Raw genomic sequence first — 25,055 nt, forward strand, 5'->3', positions numbered from 1 at the left:
AAATAATTATTAAGTTATGTTACTATGTAAATATTTATTTGTGTAGCAGTAAATATAAATGTGTATACAATCTTATAAAATAAATAACATTTAGTTAAATAAGTACATAACATGAAAAAATAAAACAAAATTAATTTATATAAAAATATATAAATACAACAATAAAAATATAAAAAATATATTAGTTTTTTATTCAATGCAAGCATTACAGTTATAAGCGTAATTTTAGAGAAATAGATGGTAATAAATTCAATATAACTACTTTTTAATTAAATTAAATTGTTAACAATAAACAAAGAGATCATGAAATCATATACATTAAAAACCTAATGTATAAATAAAGCACAAAAAAATTGTTAAAAATACCATAAAAAGAACCAATTATACCTTTACAAATTACATAAATTTATACTAATACTACAGATGTTACAGATGTTATACTAATGTTACAGATTCTTTTAAAAACCCAGATGACAGATTGATAATTACAAGAAGCCCGCAAAGAACTAACGGTCCCATAATAGCTCCTTCTGCACCCAAACACAGAATACCACCAGCTACAGAAAGCCCAGTCAAATAAGGATGACCTCTACAAATGAAATAAAAAAAAACAGAAATTTATTTTCTTTTAAATAATAAGAATTAATATTTAAAAAATTGTTTAGTTCAAAAATCTGAACTTTGTTATCCATTAAGTTTTGTTTTGAAACTATATTCAATTTAAAATTTATAATAAATATAATTATTACATATACATACATGCGCGCACACACATGCACACTTAAAAGTCAAATAAAAAAAAGGATAAACTCAATAAAAATAATTCATTAAAACTAAAAAATTATTTGGAAAAAATATGATGTTTTCAAACAAAATATATTAACCACTGTTAAATCTGTGAATGTTTGTTAACTTAATATTATGACCAGACAATTGTTAAGAAAAGTGCTTGTGCAGTTTTTGTGGTTTTGATTGTTACTCTCTTCTAATACTTATAGTACAAAGATATTAATCTTATAGTAGAAAGATAGTTATCACTTAATCCATTGAAAACATTGGTACTTAGTTTTCTCTGACTATACTATCTAAGCCAGCATACATATAACAGGGATAGTTCTGTGATATCAGTTTTCAACAATGTTGTATTTATTATAATACCTTTGTTTGCAAGTATAAATTCATCAGATAGTGTAATATAAATCAATATATATGTAAATATGGATACTCTCGCACTAAATATAAAGTAATCAAACACTATTTTGTAAAATATTAAAAAATGAAATTTTAAAATTCCATATATAAACTCCCAAAAGTAGTTTAAACTAATGAAGGATGATGATGTTACAAACTTTAATACAATTTATTATCTGAAAATATTGTGAATGTTTTATATAGAAATTTCTAATTTACCTTAATTTGGTAACATAATACCAGTAATTGAATAACTGCTAAAACTAAAAGGTATTCTTATGGGATCCAACAAATCAGCATTTCAATAGTGCAGATAATTTTTTTAAATCCAAGGTATTATTAGGATCGATTATCATGGCATATATAAATGCCGTGATAAATCGTTAGAAATATTCAGGGTAAGGTTACTTTATTATTTTGATAAAAATATTTGAAGTACGATTTTTAAAACTTTTTGAAACTAACATATTCATAGATTATTATAAATGAACAAAAAAAATATAATTAGAAATATACACACTTACTGAATATTAATAAACCTGGGAACCCTTAAACAACTTTTCTACAGTTAAACATAGAAAAATGGGATTTAGAAAATTCCTCTATCTCAAAACGGAAATTTTTGGTATGAGACCACCATATATCTCAAACACTCAGGGGACCTCCATGGAAAGGCAACTCAAAATTTGTGGTTAATAATATCTCTTCATAATTTTCTACTGTAGTAAAAGTTAATTTTGTTATGTGCAGTGCTCAGATCTGTCTGTATTTTTGTGTTTTATAAAAACTCCTTAATTGTCAATCTTCCAAGATGTTTTATAAAAACTCCTTAATTGTCAATCTTCCAAGAAAATGAACTGAAATGTTATGATTCTATATTTAGTATTTAGTGTTCATTTTTAAGGAAAAGATACAGTAAACTGTGAAGTTGTGATTGGCAAAAGGAAAATTTTGGAAGGAAGTACAATGTTGCTGAAGTATTTAAACAAAAACAATGGAAAGGCTGAAAAAGACAAGACATCAACAAGCAGTATCCAACCAGAAATTAGGCTTAAAGATTGCAGAAGAAAACTCAAAAACTGGAATTTTAAATAACTTATATATAAATACTTACCCATGAATTTCATTGTAAATTGTGGTATCAACAATAGTTGTCGGAAGGAATTGGCAAACAGCCAAACCAAGCGCATGAAGACCTTTACCCTGAGCAAACCAAAGATCTATAACTCCTGGCAAACATGCCCAGTATGTTCCAAGAACTGGAACTACTGCCAAAATTGCTGCTAGAACTGAAAGAGAAAAGAATATAAATGCACCAACTGCAATAAAATTTAAAAGGATTACTTTTCATTACAATCTAAGTTCACAAATGACTGTTAGCATATTTTGAATAACAATAAATTATCTCATTTATCAAACAATCAACCAATTCCATCTCTATGTAAAAGAGAGAGAAATATTATCATCAGTAAATAAAATTGGCCCATTTCACATTTTTATCTTCCCTGAGCCCAAAAATATTAAAACCACAGTTATATATTTCTCTATGTGTGCAAACATGTGTGAGTATCTAGATGTCAGCCTTTACTCTTCTTTACTCCTATGATTTGTTGAAATTAATGAAACAATTTGGGGTAGCTTGTACACAAAGAGGATTCATCAATTAGGTTAAAAAAATGGGTAGTGGGGTAGGGAGGTATTGAAAAAATACTAGGTTAATATTCAAAATACTATATCTAGAATGAAAATTGAACTGGTGAATAGTTTTTAACTTATCAAAAAATTTATTTTAAGTAATATCATAGAAAGATTTGAAATAATTCACAAAACTGCTCCACCATTAAACATTTTACTAAATAAATTCTTTAACTTTTTTTAATTATTTCAACTACCAATTTTTATTTTTCTCTAAATGAGGTAATATCAGAATAGGAAATATTCTGTCCTTATCAATGAATTCAGGGGAAGATTCAACCCCTACCTTTCAAGTATGAGTTAAACATTTTATTTTACCATTTTAAATTATTTTAGATTTTCATTGATAAATTAATTGACTATTTTTAATTTTTATTTTATCCAAATGAGAGATTTCTTTATATGTGGCTTAACTTAGCAGCGATTGGAAACATTATATTTTTTTCTAAATGAAGCATTATCAGGAAACAATAGTTTCTAAAATTTTTACTACAATAGTAAGTAAAATGTGAAATTTTTTTAAAAAGTTCAAAATATTGTTGATTAACAATATTTAAGGTGAGGTAATTAAATATGTTTTAATTCAGTTTTAAAATAATTTTAGACAAAATTAATTTTGGGAATGAGCTTGAAATATATAAAATTATAAAACAATTTTATAATTACTATTTCATAGGAGAATAATAACTAATAAATAATATGAGAAAATAGTATAATGGTAAGTAACTTTAATACTGGAAAAGAAATAAATGTTAACCTCTTTGCAGACGTCAAGTAAGTAAAAAACATTACTTCCTGATTTAAAAAAAAAATATTAATTACAGAATATTTCCTTTATTATATGTTTTCTTCATTAACTGTTCATAATTAATCATGGAAAATAATTTTAATGATAAAATTCACAGAGAATGAGCGAAAAAAATGTACGCAATGATTTATTATAAATAATTAATGTACAGAATTTCAAAGCATAGATAGAAAATGTGCAAGTTTCCACACCGCGCGTGTGCGCGCACACACACACACACACACACACACACACACACACACACACACACACACACACACACACACACACACACACACACACACACACACACACACACACACACACACACACACACACACACACACACACACACACACACACACACACACACACACACACACACACACACACACACACACACACACACACACACACACACACACACACACACACACACACACACACACACACACACACACACACACACACACACACACACACACACACACACACACACACACACACACACATAAAATAAGATTATATATGTAACAGTTAATTAAAAAATAATTACAAACCTGATGGCAGATAAATGATATTCATAAGAAATATGCTATGAATGAACCACGTCCATAAACCATAAAATATTAACAACTTAAATGAAGCAACTAGAACTTCCTTTGAAGCTGTTTCCATCGCAACCGCTAGTCTGTTAAAAAAAAGTCAATACAATATTGACTTTTTGTTCTTTATACCTTTACAAATTACATAAATTTATACTAATACTACAATAATGTTACAGATTCTTTTAAAAACACAGATGACAGATTGATAATTACAAGATATATATATACTTTTTTTTTTTTAAACATGTCCTGTGTTGAATTATAATTAAAATAAAGCAAGACTGATCTTACCTTCAATCTAATAAGACCTTTTCAAATCCTATATTTCATAATCAGTTATTAAAATGCCATAATCATCATTAGCACTGAGCTACTGTCAACTAAGTCATGACTGATTAAAACTATTAGTCAGATGTTACAATTTTATTATACAGGCCTACCAATTTAAACGGATCATCCTGCTCAAAATTTACCTGGTGGTTTATTAAATTGAAATCTTTATATTTATAACTATAATATTTCTCCAAATGCTCCAGTTTGTTTTTAACAATAGAACAAATTTTAAGATTATTTACTAAATCAGTAATTTTATGTCCATTTGAAATCAAGAGATCTTTATGTTATAAGGAATTGATTTATAAAATGTTCTTTCATCCTTATTTAAGTACCATTATATTTTTAAAAGAATTGTTTTTAATTTTTATGATTTGATAATAGAAATATGCTATCATCTAATGCTACTTTGTTAACATTATTCAACATACTAACAATATTTCAAATAAAATATTCAACATTTGTTGAATCTTTATACCTTTCTTCATCAGTAAAATGTCAAGCTACTTCTTTAATTCTAAAATGAATTACATAAAATACTTATAATGACAGCAACAAACTGTTCAAAATTTAATTAACAAACTCTACAATATTAAAAGAATATAAAAAAAACTCAATAAATTCTTACTGCTTAAGAGTGAATTTTTCTTAAGTAATGCTATTAAATTAAAAAAATAATAAGTTAATAAAATCTAATTAAAAGTCAATGTCAAAACTGATATTTCTTTTTAAAAGTTTACTAAGAAACCACTCATGCTAGTTTCGTGTAAAGTTGTTCAGATTTGATGAGGGAAAGTATAAAAGCATAAAGTAAAAATGATTTAACATCTTAATTAAAAACAAGATTCATATTCCTCTCTGTATCTTTGCTGGTTGATATATTAATTTAAGAGTTTAAATTGTATAAAAAAAAGAACAGACAAATCAACAGTTATAAATTTTCACTTTATAAGTATTAACTTCATAGTTTTCTTATATTTTTCTGAAAAATATTAAAAGTTGAAATCATTTTATTACCTGCTCAATAAAAAACCAATAATTACTAACAAGAATCATGAATTTAAACAATTTGAACAGAGAACTACAGACAATTTCCATTTCCTTCTACTAAAACTGAGATGAACAACCTACAAGGGTTGTCTGAATAGTTTTGAGCCTAACATAGAAAGACGTATTTTTTCTCTCAAATACAGTTTTATTTTTCAACAAATTCTCCTTTCAAGCCAATACACTTTTTCCAGCGATGCTCTAACCTCTTTAATCCTTCCAAATAGTAGTTGGTGTCTTTCTCCACAAAATAGGCATTTATGTAAGCAATAACCTCCTCGGCCGATGAAAATCTCTTTCCTCCAAGTGAAACTTTAAGGTTAGGAAACAAAAAAAAAGTTACTTGGAGCCAGATCTGATAAATATGGTCAGCGGTCAACCAATTCAAAGTGCAATTCATGAATTTTAACCGTGGCGACAGTCGAAGTGTGAGCAGACGCATTGTCCTGATGGAAAAGCACTTTCTTCTTCAAATGTGGTCTTTTTTTGTAATTTCTGCCTTCAGCTTATCAAGTAATGATGTGTAATACTGTCCCATTATTGTTTTACCTTTTTGAAGATAATCGATAAACAAAATTCTTTTACTACACAAAAAACAGTTGCCATCACCTTCCCGGCCAATGGAACTGTCTTCGCCTTTTTCGGAGCAGATTCACCCTTTGCAGTCCACTGTTTTGACTGCATTTTGAATCCATGTTTCATCTTATCAATCGATGCAAAAAATCTGATTCAAACTGCTGCAGCAAATGTTCATTCAAGTGTGTTTTTAGTCCAAAATGAACAAATGCGTGGATAGCTTACGCACATCCAATTCTTCAATTAATTAATGAAAAACACATTCTTTCAATATGCCCATAGCCTCTGCTACATCTCTAATCTTAATTCATCGGTTGTCCAATACCATTTGGTGAACGTTTTTTATGATATAGGTGGTGGTTGCAGTTTTTGGCCGTCCAGGAATGCTCATCATCAAACAAGCTGGTATGACCATATTTAAATCCAGCTGCCCATCTTTTCATAGTGGTAAATGATGCACAGAATCCCCATAAACAGTGTCCAACTTGATTTTAATTTGTGTAGGTGCATTGCCTTTCAAATGTAAGTATTAAATCAAGGCATGATAATCAATTTTATCCATTTTCACAAAAACACTCACAATGACTTAAACAATTATCAAACAACAACTGAGTATCAAAAATGGCTGAAATTTCAGTGACTGCCTTTCAATGAAGCACAAATACAATCCCTACCTTTTGTTGTTGAGTGTTGCCATCTTCATGTTGATGGTCAAAACTTTTCAGACAACACTCGTATGTACATCAATACTGGGTTTACACGACCAAAAATAATGTACACCATAATATAAACTCACAGTTTACCATAAAAAACTACAGAATATGTCACAAAAAAAGGTTGTCTTTGAACTGAACAGTTATCCCTTATGTAAACGTCAAGTAAAAAATTGAATACTTAAAGCTATACTACACTATTGTTGTTTGTGAGTTACAATGTATTCAAAAAAGAACTGCAAAAATAATGAAATCAAATATATAAATCCAAAAGTTTGTGGCAGGTTCTGTCTGTCTGCAATAGCATCATGCAAGAACCAACCGACTGATTGCTTTCAAATTTTCAGGATATATTCATGTTACCCCAGGAAAGGTTTTAACCCACAGATCTAGGTCCTAGTCCCTTTGGGATTAAAATAATAAAGAAAAAAATAATACTTTTACTTCATTATATTCTTTTACCATGGCAACAGAAATATAATGAAGTAAAATGATTACTTTTTTCCTTAATGAATATGAGTAAAATATTTAATATTCTCTCAACCATGAAGATAAAGAATACATTGGAGGTGCAGGGGTTGGAGGCCACTGGCTAGATGGGAAAGGGCAAGTGAAGAGAGCCCTGACTAGCTAGTATTTTATACAAAAAATATTCTATTTTCCCCCTCTTTTCATACGGTACACTTTTAAAATTCCAAAATTTGATAAGAGGGTATTATATAAACAATTAAAGTTTAAGTAAAACCAAACAATTTTTGTAATAATCACTTAATACTCCAGCTGCTAAAAATATTGTATTTCAGCTCTCAGTAAAAATAAGGAATTTATTTTAAAATGAGGTGTGTTTTAAAAATTAGAGTACATATAAAATCATAATTTCAATTAAAAACAAAAATATGATAGAAAAAGGGTTGTGAAGAAAATTTAGTCATTTCAAAGTACATCAACAAGTAGTAGAATAAATATAAAATCTAATCTGCTTACCTGAAAAAATAGTTTTTTTCCTAATAGACAATCAAGATTCTTGTCTCTTCAATATTAAGTTCTTTTTTGTTACAATTATATTTTTCTCATGCAGATGCAGATATACCACATCAGAAAAATCAATGAAATTAAAAAAAAAAAATGCTTTTTATTGCTCGTTTTATTTATTTTCTTTTTTTTTTTAAATAATTTTTCACAAATGTAGCAAGAAATAAATGGCATTTTTTCTTACAAAATCTTCTACTCCCTACAAAGTTTATCATATTCTTTCTGATATCAACACAACCCTCCAAAAGAAAAATAAGCAGTCAAAAAATAAATAAATAAAAAAATAAACAGTTACATGAATTTATCTATTCATGCCTAATGTAACTTCACTTTGGTGATTGTGCAGATTACCATAGCTAAGAAATAAACTAGTGAATAAATAGATTGGAAAACAAAGAAATCACTAAAAGATGGTTTTCAAAAAAATGGCAAATCTAGAACTAGTTGGCCATTTTGTTTTTATTGTTATCACAATTCTGTAAAGAGATATATTTATGTGTATAGCAAGTTATTGCATTTTTTATGAAATAGATAATTTATAATATATGTATAGATAGATAGATAACGAAGAAACAATAATAATTAACACATAAAAAACACTGCTACAGTAAAGCTTAAATTATACTTTGTACTTAATTTTTTAAGGAATATTATTTCTTGATTACTATTTTTTCATTTATTTATTGTTTTGTTACAAATAATATTTCCTCATTACTTACTTATAATGTTATACTCAGAATATCCATCTACTTTTAGATTTGTCATTTTTTTGTGATAGCACTTTCTGTTATCAAAGTTTACAGAAAACATTACATGAAAGTGTTCTTTTTTTTCAAATAAATAGCTTAAGCTACATTAAAATAAATTTAATTGATTTTAAATTGATTAATTTAATACATCAATTTTATTTATTCACTTACTTGTTACCATACTGTGGTATAATATTTGTTATAATTTCAACAGGTTTATATAACGCCCTGCTAGAACTTAAAAGATAAAAGAGAGCCGTCAAAAATATAATCTGTAAAAGAAAAGAGGAATATTTCAATTTAAAAAATAAGTCATGCTTAATCAAATTAGCCTCTATCTCAGTTTTCATAGAAATAATAATGACATACAGCACATTTTGTGTTTGCCTCACAGTATTTATTTAATCTCAAAACAACAAAGTTTACACCCACATCAATTACTTAAAGATTCTTACCCAAAAACTTTCAAATAAAAGGCAGAGGTGCTAACACTCTGTTGCACAAGTTGTCAAAGGGTGTAAACATAAAGAGAAAATAAGGAAGCAAAGCTTTACCTCAACAGCATCTTTGCTAAAGGTTGGGCTTTTTAGAGCTACTGGACAGGAAACAGAGACCATACTTAATTCCCCCACAAAACCAACACATCAAATCAAGCAAATACTAAGAATATTAAAACTCTACAAGTTATCACATTCTTATTACAAATCCAGTGGTGTCTGTTTGGCCAACTGCATAAACATAAAATATATATATATATATATATATAATGAGAAACAAACTGCCTGTCCAAGGAGATAATGTAACACGGAAATAAACAACAAACAAGAAACCTTTATGAAATATATTAAATGAATTGAAAAACTTATAACAACAAACTGTAATTTTAATTTCTAATAATTATTTGATGAAAATTATACAAAAAAATAAATGTTTCTAGATTTATTAAATACTTAATAACTTTAAACTTAATAACTAACAACTTTTTTAATTACCTTAAGAAATAATGAAAATCAAGAAATTGTTATTCATTTAATAATATAATTATAAAATCAAGTTTTATGAGGACAAGGTCATATTTAAAAAGAACACAAAATAAAACATTTTAATAAAATCATTTATAAAAAATTACAGATATTTTGATTTTAATACAAAGTGCACTTAACTGCAGTTAGCAATAGAACATAGTATCAGACATACAAGTAATATTTGTCTGATATGCCATCAGAGTATGTCCCATAACTCTAATGGCATACTCTTGATATTGCAACAAAATTTTTATTAATCTTTCAACTTAACTGAAGCTCAATTATGCATATGTTTAATTTTTACTTCAAACATTGAACTTTTGGTGATTTTTTTGTAACAAACAAGGAAGAAGTCACATTGTTTCAAATCATAAGAACTTGGTAGCCAGTTCTGATGGCCATTACATAAGATAAGACAGACAGAAAGTATGTCGCAATGAATCACCTGCTTAGTGCACAATGTGACCAGTTGCACTGTTTTGCTGAAATTACATATCTTCCAGATTCATACTGTACCAATTAAGGCCACTATTATGTTGCATTAACATTTTTCATTAATTGCTAATGCATCTCCAACCTTATTTTCAAAAAAGTATGGTCCAACCACTCTGCCAGTCCAAAATCCACCCAAATAAGAACTTATGAATATAATGTCTTCTCATAAATTGCTTGAATGTTCCAAAAATTTTGTTTGTTGAAGTTCGTATTCAATTGAAAAGTGTCTCAAGAGTTAAAGATGATTTTCCTCAAAGAACTGCTGTCATCCACTTCTTGTTTTTTCAAAAATTCAAGTGACAGATTCTCAGCACTTTAATTGTTCTGCGAACTGGAGTTCTTGTATCAATTGAATATTGTATGTATACAAACACATTTTTATTGAAATTAGCTGAATTGTTCTTCTTGGAATGGCTAATTTGTGTTTAAAAAAAAATATATATATAGCAAATCGATTTCCCCAGATTCACATGGACACTTTCTTTTGTGACAACTGTGTTGACTGATTATGTACATTTTTTTTAAACAAAGATTCTTCACAGTTTGCAAACTCTCTGCATAATGTGTTTCATACTTGTAATTTGTTTTCACTATAAAACAGGAGCTCTTTATTGTAACATTCCATGTTAACTATTGTAATTAAATTGATACAAGGGTTGTCTGAAAAGTTTTGAGCCTAAACATGAAGGTGGCAGCACTTGTCAACAAAAGTTAGGAATGTATTCACACATGCGTTGAAAGGTACTCACTAAACTTTTAGCCATTTTGGACGTTCAGCTGATGTTTGATAATCGTTTGAGTAAGTCATTGTGAGTGTTTTTGTGAAAATGGAAAAAATTGAATATCATGCCGTGATTAAATACTTGCATTTGAAAGGCAATATGCCTGTACAAATTAAAACCGAGCTGGACGCTCTTTACAGGGACTCTGTCCCATCATTTACAACCGTGAAAAGATGGGCAGCTGGTTTTACCAGCTGGTAAATCAAACACGCTGGTCATACCAGCTTGTTTGATGACGAGCATTCTGGACGGACAAAAACTGCAACTACCACTGATATCATCAAAAAAGTTCACCAAATGGTACTGGACAACCGATGAATTAAGGTAGAGATAAAGCAGAGACTATTATTTTATTTAAATATTATTATTTTAAATAAATAATATATTTTTATTTCGAAAGAATGAATTTGTCATATATTAACTGAAGAATTGGATATGTGTAAGCTATCTGCGCACTGGGTGCTGCATTTGCTCACTATGAACCAAAAACGCATTCGAATAAACATTTCCAAGGCCCTGCTGGAGCAGTTTAAGCAGAACAAGTCAGATTTTTTGCATTGATTGATAACTGTAGATGAAATGTGGATCCACCACTACATTCCTGAGATGTAACAACAGTCAAAACATTGTACTGCAAAGGATGAATCTGCTCCGAAAAAGGCGAAGACAGTTCCATCGGCCAGGAAGGTGATGGCAACTGTTTTTAGGGATAGTAACAGAATTACACATCATTACTTGATAAGCTGAAGGCAGAAATTACAAAAAAAGACCACATTTGAAGAAGAAAGTGCTTTTCCATCAGGACAATGCGCCTGCTCACACTTCGACTGTCACCACGGTTAAAATTCATGAATTGCACTTTGAATTGGTTGACCGCTCACCATATTTATCAGATCTGGCCCCAAGTAACTTTTTTTTTGTTTCCTAACCTTAAAGTTTCACTTGGAGGAAAGAGATTTTCATCGGCCGAGGAGGTTATCGCATACCTATACACCTATTGTGGAGAAAAATGCCAGCTACTATTTGGAACGGTTAAAGAGGTTAGAGCATCACTGGAAAAAGTGTAAACTTGAAAAGAGATATTGTTGAAAAATAAAACTATATTTGAGAGAAAAAATACGTCTTTCTATGTTAGGCTCAAAATTTTTAAGTCAACCCTCATATAAGAGATAATTGCAGTGCCACTAATCAAGCATGGCTTGATTACATAAGCCTTATATGGTGCTCCAATAAATTAACATTAATAAAACACTCAAATAAATTAATAGTGTTTATAATTTAAATTTTTCCTAATAGTTTGTTAATAGAAACCAAATAAATACAATTCAGACTACTTTAGTTTCATAACCTGTAACTTAAAGATTAGGCAAGTGAAAATTAAAGAAAGAACGCATTTTGTTGATTTTAAAGCAATGAAACATCCTATATACTTCTATGTTTTCTATCTGTAGTACTTTTCCAATAATAAAAATATTTTTCTTCATTCTCATGAAAAACATAATGAATTTTTCAGTAATTGAAAGTGAAAAATGAAAAACATTTTTACTAACCATGTTAATGAAGAATCCAAGAAGAGCTGCACCATGGCTAACAACAACAGAAAGCAATGTTGACACTGCTTGTAATAAGAGATTAGCATTACCTTTCACTAAAAGCCAGACAGATTCTAAAGCAGAACTTAAACTGGCCATATTATCCATTAACAATGAATTCAATTTCCCCAAGTTTATTAATCCTGTATAAATAATAACAAATAATTAATATTCACAAAAAAAAAAATATGTACACATATATGAGAGGACCATCAAATATAAATTGGGCACATAAATAAAAATCTTTAACATTAATTATAACAGAATAAATATACAAAACATTTATTGCCTTTCTACATAGTTTCCCTGAAGTTATACACATTTTCCTCAACACATGGGTGCGCTTGAAGATTTCTTTTTTAATAAAAAGTTTGAGGTAGTGTCATGAGCCAATTTTGCGTAAACTTCTATACTTCACTGTTGCACTGGAATCAATGTCCTCCCATTGCCTCTTTCAACATCCCAAAAAAAAGAAATTGCAGATGCCTTCATTTGTAAGAAACTTAACAAACATATACTTCACAACCAAAAATGGTACCTCTTGCTCTTACACAATACCTCTGATGCAAATGCATCTCTCAGTGTTGGAAGGTCTATTTTCACTATGAATATAACTCTGTACCAGCCAATACACGTGCACACACACACACATATATATATATATATATATATATATATAAAAGGTATATATATATATATATATATATATAAAAGGTATATATATATATATATATAAAAGGTATATATATATATATATAAAAGGAGGAAAGAGAAATAATTTGTGAACTGATTTTAAAACTTGAAATAAGAAAAAAAATTCATACAACACTTTGTTATTGAGTTACAGCTAAAAATTTCACCCAGATTTCAGATCCCCCCCAAGTGAAAAGAGGTCATATTGAATTTTTAAGGCACTATATGAGGTAAACAAAATGGTTTCTAATATCTTTTGACCTAAAAAATTGAATAAAACAAGTCCCAAAAATGTATCTCCTGTAGTTATCATTATATCCAACATAAAATAGAAAAATTTGGTAACAAAAAAAAATATTTTAGGTTTGAAGTACAATAACTGTGTTAAATAACTAATAAATGATTGTATTACCAAAACTTGTAGAGAATTTTAATTCTGAGAAAATTGATGTAAAAAGTCAATGAAAAACAAAAATCAAATTTTATTATTAAAAACAAAACATAACAAAAAATGTTACGAATTTGTAAAAAATCTGATGTGGACACCACATGATTTACTTGCACGCTCATTAAACTACGTACACACATTTTTTTTTGTAAATGTGTACTTCTGATATTTTTTCATATTTTTTTTTTTTATTGTTATTATTGAATTATTACCTATTGTAATTTTTTTTTAGGTTAATAAATATTAATAAATCAATATACTTAAATTTAAAAAAAAGTTAAAAAAGGGAGATGAGATTTGATTCAAACCGATGTGCCTTCTCCTTATAAGATCCAAATATTTCATTAATTAAAATCTTATTTGGCTATAACTCTGGAACTAATAAAAATAAGTATCACTTATGATATATCACTGAAAAGCTCTCTCACTGCAGTTAAGAAAAGGTACTGCTTTACTGCAGTTAAGGACTTATTACTGCAGTTAAGAAAAGTCCAAAATTCAATTTTTGTTTGGATTTTGGGCTTTTTTACACTTTTAGTTCAGTCAATTGCAATTAAAAGGGGAGGTGCACAACAAGATGTTACAACAGAACTAAATCCAAAATTTCAACATACTACAGCTAACATTTTTGAGTTATATATGCATACATATGTACATATATACAGTAGTCACGCCAAAACTAGTCAAAATGGATTCAGAAATGGTCAAAATGGATATTTCCATTGAAATCTGAAATTTTTCACAATCACAATACTTCCTTTACTTTGTACAAGGAAGTAAAAATTAAAAACAACTGTTTTTAGTACAATATATATTTCAAAAATTAGGTTGGCAATACTAACTGCACGCTTTAATTTGAAATACTAATAATTGTAGTCATAAAATTCTGTTAGTAATAAACATTAGTGGATTAGCTGACTTTGACATAATTTTGATTATGTTTAATTATTTTTAAGAATAAAAGTTATGTAGTGTTTTTGTGTTTGTTGTACTCTTAACTATACCAACATTTTTCCAATTGAATCTCAATTAAAAAGTGAAATTCATTTTGAATTCTTTGTTTTGAAAAATACTGTGTCTCTTCATTCATGCAGAATACGCTGATGTGATTTTTGTGTATGACTTTTCTAGTGGAAGTGCTCCTCCAGCTGCAGTGGAAGAATACTAACATAGGATCCTGAACATGGAGTTCCAAACCGTAAAATATTTTATAAAATTTTTAACAATCTTTGTGAGAACAGTACATTTCCCATCACTCATATTCTATCTCTTCAACTGGAACATGGTGATGAAAGGGAAGTCATTCTTCAGGTGATATAGCTTAGTCCTATAATGAGCACGCAAAGAATTTCTACAAGACTCAAAATTCTAAAAAATACAGTGTGGAGAACAATGTTCACCAGTCTGTGCCCTTATCATGTTCATAAAGTTCAATACCTCCAGCTTGGTGAGTGTGCCAGACAGCTGTAGTTTTGTCAATGGGTTAATAATAATTACCACTTAATCTCGTTCATTCATTCATTTCAGATGAAGCTTCTTTTACCCATAATGACGTATACATGGAATTCACATCAGTGGTATGAAGAAAACCCACATGCTGTAGTCAAATCAAATTTCCAGCAACGATTTTTAGTGAATGTTTGGTATTTCATGATCAATAACCAATTAACAGGCCCTATCATACTAGAACAACGTGTCTCATGTAGAAATTATCTGGAACTTTTAAACAATGAATTTCTTACATGTACTTGAAAATTTCTCATTGGCAAAAAAATTGAAATATACTATCAACTTGATGGAGCACAAACACATTTTGCGAATGAAGTAAGACAATTCTTAGATGAAAAATTTACTGATACAAGGATTGGCTGTAAGGGGCTGATAAATTGACCACCTAAATCACTGGACCTTACTCCCTTAGATTACTGTTTATGGTGATAGATGAAATGCTACGTGTACAAGCAAAAGGACACACATGACAGACTGATAGCTCATTCTCAATGCTACTACCCTCATTAAGGAATACAAAGATATCATTAGGTTGGCAACAGAAATGTAAGGAAAATGAGTTGAAAAGTGCATTGATGTCAGTGGTGAAATTTATAAATATTTATTGTAAATTAAAACAGTATAAACCACAGTGAGTATTTTTTTAAAGTGAATTACTGTAATTTTACAAAGGTCTAAATTTATTGCACTAAAAATAGTCGTTTTTAATTTTTACAAATTCATAACAACTTTCTGTAAGTATTTTTTTTTTTATAATAATAAAAGTAGATTTTTCTTTTTATTCATAGACTTTATTAATTAAATTTTCTCATAATTAAATCCTTTACAAGTTTTGATAATAAAATTGATAAACTTAGTTATTTAGTGTACTTTAAACCTAAAAAAATCCTTGTTTTTTGTCACTGAATTTTTCTGTTTTACGTTGGATATCATGAAAACTACAGGAGATACATTTTTGAGACCTATTTTATTCAATTTTTCAAGTCAAAAAATAAGAAAACATCAAGTTTACCCTTTATATAATGCCTTAAAAATTTCATTATGACATTTCTCCAGAAATGAAATCTGGATAAAATTTTTCACTAACTCAATAACAAAGCGTTTTCGAACATATATTTATATGAATGTTTTTCCTTACTTCAAGCTCTAGATTCAGTTCCCAAATTATTTCACTTTCCTCCTGAATCATACTCCTGATTTTATGTATAAATACATATATATAAAATCAGTAGTTTTTTTGTAATTTTTAATAATAAATACTAGCAACTTATTTTAAATATGTACGTATAATAGGTGCTACAGTCATAAAAACTGTAGAAACCTAATATTACACATAAATCATTTCTAGAAAAAACAATATCACACTGAAGAATTCATGCCAAGCTTACCAAGGAAGTGAGTAGTGAAACGGTTTCTTCACTGAAAGCTTCACTCTGATTATTACAAGAACTGGCTGTACAGTGAGCATCATAATTCTTAAAGAAAGTAACTTTAAGTAATATCTCTAGTACCTCAGATGTATCACTGTCAAAAGAAAGTCAGGTAAAGACAGTTAAAATGAACAAATTTATGGACCCTTTCCTGTTATACAAAGTGGTTATAATAATCTGAAACTATTCTGTACTTCAGTTTCATAAATAAGTTCTAAAAAGAAAAGAAGAGAAGGAAAATTATTCTTTCTGTGCTAAACTACTTATAACCTCGTTGGTGTTTCCAGTGTCTCACTGAAAATAGTTTTAAATTGCTTAGTTTTCTAATACTGTGATATCAAAATGATTAATAATACTTTCTCCTTTATAGAAAAAATCCACGCTATGTTATCCTCATTCATAGGGGATAAAATCCACAGAATTACTAACTGAATGAAACAGTATAACATGTTAGTTTTCAAGTTGAAGGAAAATCTACAAGTGAAAGATCATTTTTAAGATTGGTTCGCAGAAATACTGGAAAACTGACCACACATTTAAACTGAAAAATTTCTTATGAGATAGAATTTTAAAACTCATTAATTATTTACATATTGTCAAAGTAATATGTTTATGTCCAATTAGTTACTTTATAACAGATGAACTCTGTAGCATATAAAAAATTCAAAGTCTGACTGAGATTTGAACCCAGAACCTACCACATGAAAGGCAGAAATGCTACCATTCCATCACAGAAGTTTGCATTATGATAACATTATTGAGATGGAGAAAGAAAAAACAACTTACTTTTGTAAATACAGAAAAGGTACGAAAGACTATTCTGAGTGCTGGTGCCCACCCTGATCTCAATAGGAGATATTTCATATTAACTCTACTGTATTTATCCATCCCTTAATCATTTAATTTATTCAGTACATAGTATTTTATTTTGTAAAGTAATAATGATATCATGCAATTAGTTATGTAATAATGAAGGATAATTTTTTCTGAATAACTGATTGATGATATGAATCTAAAATCTTCTAAATAAAAGATAAATGCTAAAAAAGATAAAAATCAGTATTCAAAATATTTTTATTTCATTTTTACTGCACATCAGCTACTCATCTATAAATATAACTTGCCAAAAATTCTTCAATTGTAACATTCTCAAACAAGAATTTTTTTTCAGTTTTATCTATAACTACGATATACTAATTAATTACACTCTTAATAACTTTATGTAGTGCCAAAATAATGATTGAAGTTTTCATTGAATAATTTTTTTACTATTTAAAAATTTAATCCAAATAGTTTTTACCATTCCTTACTTTTAAACTACCAAAAAGGCAATAATAAACAATTATTGAAAGATGTGAACTACTTGAATCTATTAGAAAAAATGCATACGTTCAACCGAATTAAGTAATTTTTTCTAGTTTTATAGAAAAAAAAAACAAAGGATTGTTACCAATGAAAGGGACAGGGTTTTATTTATTCTGTTTATTTAATTTTAAACACGTCCAAATGGAGCCTATCTCTTGCAAAATTTTCAGATTTTTGTAATAATCATTTTTATTCATTTTGCAACATTACCCATTAGTGTATTTAAAATACTTTATAAACTCAAATTGCAAGAATTATGAGGGTGAATCAAATTTAAATTGTAATATTTTACTATTCTACACAGCAAGCAGTTCTGAGCTGCATGGCAAAGTGGGGGGTTAATGTTCAGTCATGTTAGACAGGGGAACCAGCTTGGCTAGCTCCTGCGATCTCTTTTGTCGTCAGTACAGCCATGAGTGAGTAAGAGATTCCATTGTCTGTTGCACAACATATAATCATAAAGTTTTTAAACTAATGAAGGTGTTAAACTCTGGAGAAATTTTAACTTGTTTAAAGGTATAGTTAGGGGAAACTACACTGTACCAGAACTGAGTGTATATGTGGGCCAGACAATTTAAGGACAGGCAAGAAAGTGTAGAAAATGAAAAAAAAAATGACAATGCCCAACCAAGGTCAAGTCTCACAGCTGACAACATCTGTACCATTCGAGAGCTTATCGAAGGTGATCTCGCCAGTTTACTGTTAAAGAAATCACATCAGAACAAGGGATAAATTGGAGAAGCTGCACTAGGAAACCCTCAACCACCCTCCCTACAGTTCAGATTTGTCCTCCTATGACTATTTTTTGTTTCTGTCCTTGAATTGAAGGAGAATGACTTGAAAACAATGAAAACATCGAGGAGCACATACACAATTAGTTGACGACTCGTCTTTAAACTTTTTATGAACAAGGAATATTCAAGCTTCCAGATAGTTGACAAAAGTGTGTATAATGTGCAGGAGACTATATAGAGAAATGATGAAGCTATGAATTGTGTATATTATTAATCAATAAATTTATAAAAAAGAAATTACTGTTTATATTTGATTCACCCTTGTACGTATGGTTTTTTAACAAATGCAGTCAGTCAATTTACATAGAAATGATAATGAAGTATTATTATTTTAAAAGTAATATCTGATATAATAAAATCCTCCAATTGAAAAGTTACATAATTATTGAATGAGCTGAATTCAATCAAAAAATAAATTTCTAATATTCGAGGAAAGCCATTTCAAATTGTTATACAAACTTTCATTGTAAAATTTGTTGAAATGCCATCCAAACAACTAAATAAACACTTTTTTGTCTGAAATGAATGATTCAGTGAAGTGAGCGATTGATTCACTTCACTAATAAGTTCAATGATAATGTATAAATAAGGAAATATAAAATAAAACATAAAAGTGTAAATTATTTTACCTGGTGTTTTCTGTACACCATCTATGAATTGGCACCATGTTTGAAAAACAGCTGAAGAAGTGACTTTCGGTCCCATACTTTGTTCTAATGATGTCATTACCCAAGCTTGATAGACACGATCCCACAACTCTAATGCAGTTTGTTCTAATTCTTTAGCCTTTTCTTCAGGGACACCCTTTAGCATTTTATGCAACTAAAACAAATTTCTTTTTGAAACTTCACTTATTATATTTCAAAATATACAAAATTGAACTAATACAAGGATTATTCAATAATTAAAGAGGCAAATGAAATTAACTTTGTTTTCAACATAACCCCGGCTACATTTAGGCTTTTTTCCCCTTTTCTGTGAGCTTTTGTAATCCAGTAGTAAAAATTATCCAGTAGTAAGAATTACACCTTTTGAGAGAGAACAGAGATGTTTCCTTCTAACTGCAGTTTCATTTTATTTTCTAGCATCTCACAATAGTACTCTTTAACTGCTGAATGAATATTCTTCTTCCAAATAATCACAATAAATTGGGCTTTTATAATCCCAAAATAAACATTACTTTACTGGCTGACATGGAGGTTTTGAATTTGGTTGTTCTCGTTCTATATTCTCACAATTGGGTTCCTGCTCAAAACGATAATTCCAAGCTTCATCAACAGTTATTATGCAAGCTAAAAATGCATTGCTTAAAAAACCATTGCTTAAGTTCCATATATATGTGAATTCAAGTCTTAGTGATTTTGAGTCGATTGTCTTGGAAGATATTTTCCAGTAATTCAGCTTATCATGGAAAATAGAATGGATAGTGCTAATCACTAGATCTCACACCAGATATTTAAGAAATCTCAAAAATTTTTACAGATAGGTCCTTAAGAATAATATCACTAATGCGATTTTGTAAAGCATCAGTTGAAATTTCCACAGGTCTTCTGCTATGATGAAAATTGTTGACACTTCTTCTACCTGATTTAAACTGTACAATCCATTTATAAAGATGTGAATGGTCAATACACTTTTTAATATACATATTTTTTAACATCTCTGAATGAATTTTGGGGAATTTTATACCTTCAGAAGATAAAAATTTTATCTCCGCATGTTCTCTTCCGTGGTACATGTTTCAAGAGGTGCCAACATTTTTAAATAAAAAAAATTATAACAATGAAAATTCTTTTCCAACAGCTGATATTATCTATGTCAGGGGTGCCAACTTGAATATCAAACAGTTATAGTTTATTCTAATAAATAGTTTTTCTGTTGTTTCCATTTGTCTCTTTTAATTATTGAATGAACCTCATACATCATTTTCTTAGAAGTTAAATGTATTATAAATTACATACCAATAAAAGAACTTATTTTCAAAAATGATATATTCTTTACTATAGTACTGGTTATGTTAAAATATTATATATAGTTTTGGGCAATAAATGACACATCTGCTTTATTACAATATATCAAATTATTAAAAAATCTATAACAAGGGAATAAAATAGAACCCACACACCTGTAGTTTTCTGCCATCAGAATATTTTTGATACATACTATTCTCTGTAATAAAATTTCCAAAAGTAATCAGTTAATAAGTTTTAAAATATGTTTTCAAATCACATTCAACTAATATTTCAATATTATTGAATAATCAATTATTTATATTTAATTCACTAATTATCCTTAACAAATTTATTTATATGTAGTTAATTTCTGTAATTTCTTTTAAAACTGTTTTACATAGAGAATAATAGACATTAAAACTGTGGCAATATTAAATACATGCACTGTTGTTTAATGGGAATTCAATAGTCATAAACATGTTCATAATGTACAATACAAATTATGATGAATCGTTTTTCATAGATAAATATTAAGAAAATTATAATCAATGGTCTATTAAGAAAATTATAACCAATTAGGCCTAATTGGTTTTATTTTTTTTGGTTTTCTTACAAAACTTTAGAAATGTAAAATTCATTACTCTTCATTAATTTTACATCTTTTAAATGACTTAATTATAAATTAATATTTATTTACTACCTATGCAAAAATACATTTAACTGCATTTTAAACTTATTGCATTCACTGCTTTTTCTTTTTCCGTTTAGCCTCCGGTAATTACCTTTCAGATAATAATTCAGAGGATGATATGTATGAGTGTAAATGAAGTTTAGTCTTGTACAGTCTCAGTTCGACCATTCGTGAGATGTGTGGTTAATTGAAACCCAACCACCAAAAAACACCAGTACCCAAGATCTAGTATTCAAATCCGTATAAAATAACTGTCTACTAGGATTTGAACACTGGAACTCATGATCTGCGTTCACTGCTAGCCATGTTTAAGGTAACTATAAGTATAAGGAACATTTGTTAAAACTGCACACATAGTAAATACTGTATATTAAAAAAAATGATTTTTTCATAAATTAATTTATTTTATTTTCAATTCAACAAAGAATTTTAAAGAAAACTTTACTTGAAAAGAAAACTGTAGCTTGTAGTTAATACAAGATAACATGCAATAAATTTAAACTTATCATAACAATAAATTAATACATCAAAAGATTTTCAACTTCATATTCAAAACCCATGAGGAGTATTCTATAATATACAGATTTTCAACAGTTCAGAAAAAAAGTGTAGAAAGCCCTTTTATATGGTGTGACAGGAGTAAAATAAATATAGATTAAAAATTTGAGTTAAAACTTGGTACTTTGGTAATATTCTTATATACAAGGGTTAGGTTACAGCACATTGCAACTGAGCAGGCCAGTGATCCTGGCCAATTTAATTTCAGCCAGTCTAAAATTAAATTACTCTACTCCGTGGGGTTTCATCAGTTTGGACGCTTTTGAGTTGTTCCTGAGCCTTTTCTAAAAATGAAAATTCTGTATGGGAAGTGAAATCAATTATTCAGTTTCTTAAATGTAATAAATCTGCAATTATGAGAGATTAATCATCAGAGTAAAAATGTTTATAATGTGTTTACGAATCAATAGTGTAATAATGGTGTCAAAAACGTCAACATATGGAGTGAGAATGGCTATGATGATGAATTAGGCTTTCAGTTGACAATATGAATGATTTACTGCATCATGTCAATACATGAATGAGTTCATCAGGCACGATTGGTCAGATATTTTATAATATTTATGAAAATTCAACACATTTCTAGAGCACAGTAAACCATGATATTATCACTACTCATCTTGAGTAAATAAAAACTTGAATGAGATGCATGAGTTTCATGCATTTTAATTGCACGTACAGCAATGCTGTTGTTTCAAATGAGAAGTTTTTTATCTTCCATCTATAACCTGGACTTGGGCTTCAGTTATTTTCACCTTTTCACAAAATTAAAGAAATCATTAAAATTTGGTACACTTTGTAAATGATCAACAGAAGGAAAGTCATTATTTTTCTGAACAGCTCATGGTGTATGAGTATCACAACTTATTTCACCTTATGATATGTGCCTTAAGTAGAAGTAAAAAAAATTTTGTACGGAACCTTCTATTGGTTAATAGGTTATTTTTAAATATATTTTCAGTATAATACCCTATTTACAAAAAGCATCATCCATTTTTGAATAAACCTTAAATTAAAAAGTTATTCAACATATTTTTTCTTTTAAATTATTTATTGCTGTTAATTAATAAGAGCACAACTTAAGTGAATATAAGTAATGGATACATTGCATGCATATATCATACTAAAAATCAGAAATGTTGAAATTATTTTACATGAATTTTAAATTAGAAATATCTATTTGAATCTGTTAGTAATTTTAAGAAAAAAAAGTATTCAAACGATAAAAAGAATTAATTTAAAAAAAGAAGATATTTCTTTAATTTTTTAATGATAAACTTACCATGTTTGATAAATATTCCCTGCCCCAGGTATATGCACTATTGAGCACAGAATCGAGTTGATTTTCCCATCCTTCAGGTAAAAGCTGGGTTAATTCAGGATTATGAACAACTGTCTGATTTATAATTTGACCACCAACTTTAACCATGTAAAAACCTTCAGTATACATCTATAAAATTAAATAGAAAAACTTGGTCATATAACATGGAAATAAATATTTTTCATTAGTAACTCCAAATTAAATTAAACACTAGTAAATTAGTTCTCTTTCAAGCTTAGTTCTCATTAGTTACCTGCTCAAAAATACTGCTCAAAAATTTCTGTACAGCACAGTTATTTCAATTTAAATATACTTTAAACACTGTTCAGCTTCAATCAACTGTTTTACATGCTCAAATATTTGTTTCCTACTCTTTCTTAACTACTACTTGAATGAAATTAATTAACTCTGAAAACCTTAAAATATTACCAAAAAATCTAATCTCTTTTTTTATTTTCATTATAAATCTTTTTTTCTGTTGCAACTAATTATTTTATACATATGGTTATTAGCAGCCAATGATCAGAACGTTTTTTCCTGCCCAGAAGGGGTTTATAAAAAAGTAAAAATAATAGCTAATGTGCCTATTTGATGAAGCCAAGTCTGCTACATCTCCTAAAATTTAAAACTAAACAGACAAAAACATTGTCTTCCTGTATGTAAGTATAAATTAATAAAGTAAACAAGAACAATCTTTGTAAGACAAAATCAAAATAGAGCAAAATAAGTAAATTAGAAAATTGTGTAACAAAACATTTATAATAATTATACAGATTTTCAAAAACACTGGAAATAAAAAAAATAATAATACATATTATAACAAGACCAGTTAAAATTATTTTACATAAATTTTAAATTAGAATTATCTATTTGAATCTGTAAGTATTTTTATGAAAAATAAAAAGTATTTAAATGATACCTTGTTAGATTTCTTCCAATTAAGAAGAAAGAAATAGAAAATAATAATGATAAGAATAAAAAAGGAACTAAAAGCAATTATTTTCTTAGAATAATGGGTCCACTTAACAATTTGTTCTTTGTAATATAGAACACCAAAAGCACCTCCAAAAGCTCTTGTTCAACCAGATGGGTTACCAAACTAGGAAAATTATAGAAAAACATAAGAGCATAAACAATGAAAATTATTATGCTTCAAGAATTAAAGAGACAAGTTGGGTACTGGTTCTGTAGATCAAGAGATATAAATACTGCCAGGGATCAGCAGAGAGATTGAGTAGTTCGACAGGGCCACGTTCGTCACAGTCGTTAACAGGGGTAGTTATGCAAGGCCGTGTTCAGCGCAGTCATGATAACAATATCAGCAAGCACATGGTAACTACGAGTGAAGAGTACATCATGAGTTTTCCAGTGTGGATAGAGGGTGAATACAAAATTTTCGGTGAGTTATTGGTAAACAATAATGAAAGTGACAGTATTACATTCATTCATAAAGTGTAGGGTAGTTCTTTTATAAACAGTAAAAAGTAATAATACTTGCAAAAAATTGGATTGCATGAACTTTAGACTTTAGTCTCTAGCAGTTATTATAATAATGTTTTTAGTAAATTGGACTATATTTTGTTATTTATTAATTTAACTGTCATTAAATAAACCTTGTATTGTTCTTTACTAGTCTGTATATACATATTGTCATATTATTATTATTTTT

The 25,055-nt window shown here is 28.5% G+C and overlaps 1 protein-coding gene across 2 annotated transcripts in view; it reads right to left on the reverse strand.

Annotated features, from left to right (window-relative positions):
- Positions 1–25,055, reverse strand: part of LOC142324912 (transmembrane protein 245) — a 60,449-nt gene continuing 35,394 nt past the window's right edge. The window contains exons 8-14 of one of the 2 annotated variants that reach the window (XM_075366037.1): positions 23,348–23,515; positions 19,494–19,686; positions 12,584–12,768; positions 8,903–9,003; positions 4,234–4,364; positions 2,306–2,480; positions 1–589 (exon numbers count right to left, since the gene is read on the reverse strand). In XM_075366037.1, the coding sequence (XP_075222152.1) occupies positions 436–589; positions 2,306–2,480; positions 4,234–4,364; positions 8,903–9,003; positions 12,584–12,768; positions 19,494–19,686; positions 23,348–23,515 (1,107 nt within the window). In that variant the 3' untranslated portion in view covers positions 1–435. The remainder of the gene's footprint in view (positions 590–2,305; positions 2,481–4,233; positions 4,365–8,902; positions 9,004–12,583; positions 12,769–19,493; positions 19,687–23,347; positions 23,516–25,055) is intronic. The other variant, XR_012756436.1, reaches the window with a different exon arrangement.

This window comes from Lycorma delicatula, chromosome 5 (genome assembly GCF_047948215.1).
Source record: "Lycorma delicatula isolate Av1 chromosome 5, ASM4794821v1, whole genome shotgun sequence".
Lineage (NCBI taxonomy): Eukaryota > Metazoa > Arthropoda > Insecta > Hemiptera > Fulgoridae > Lycorma > Lycorma delicatula.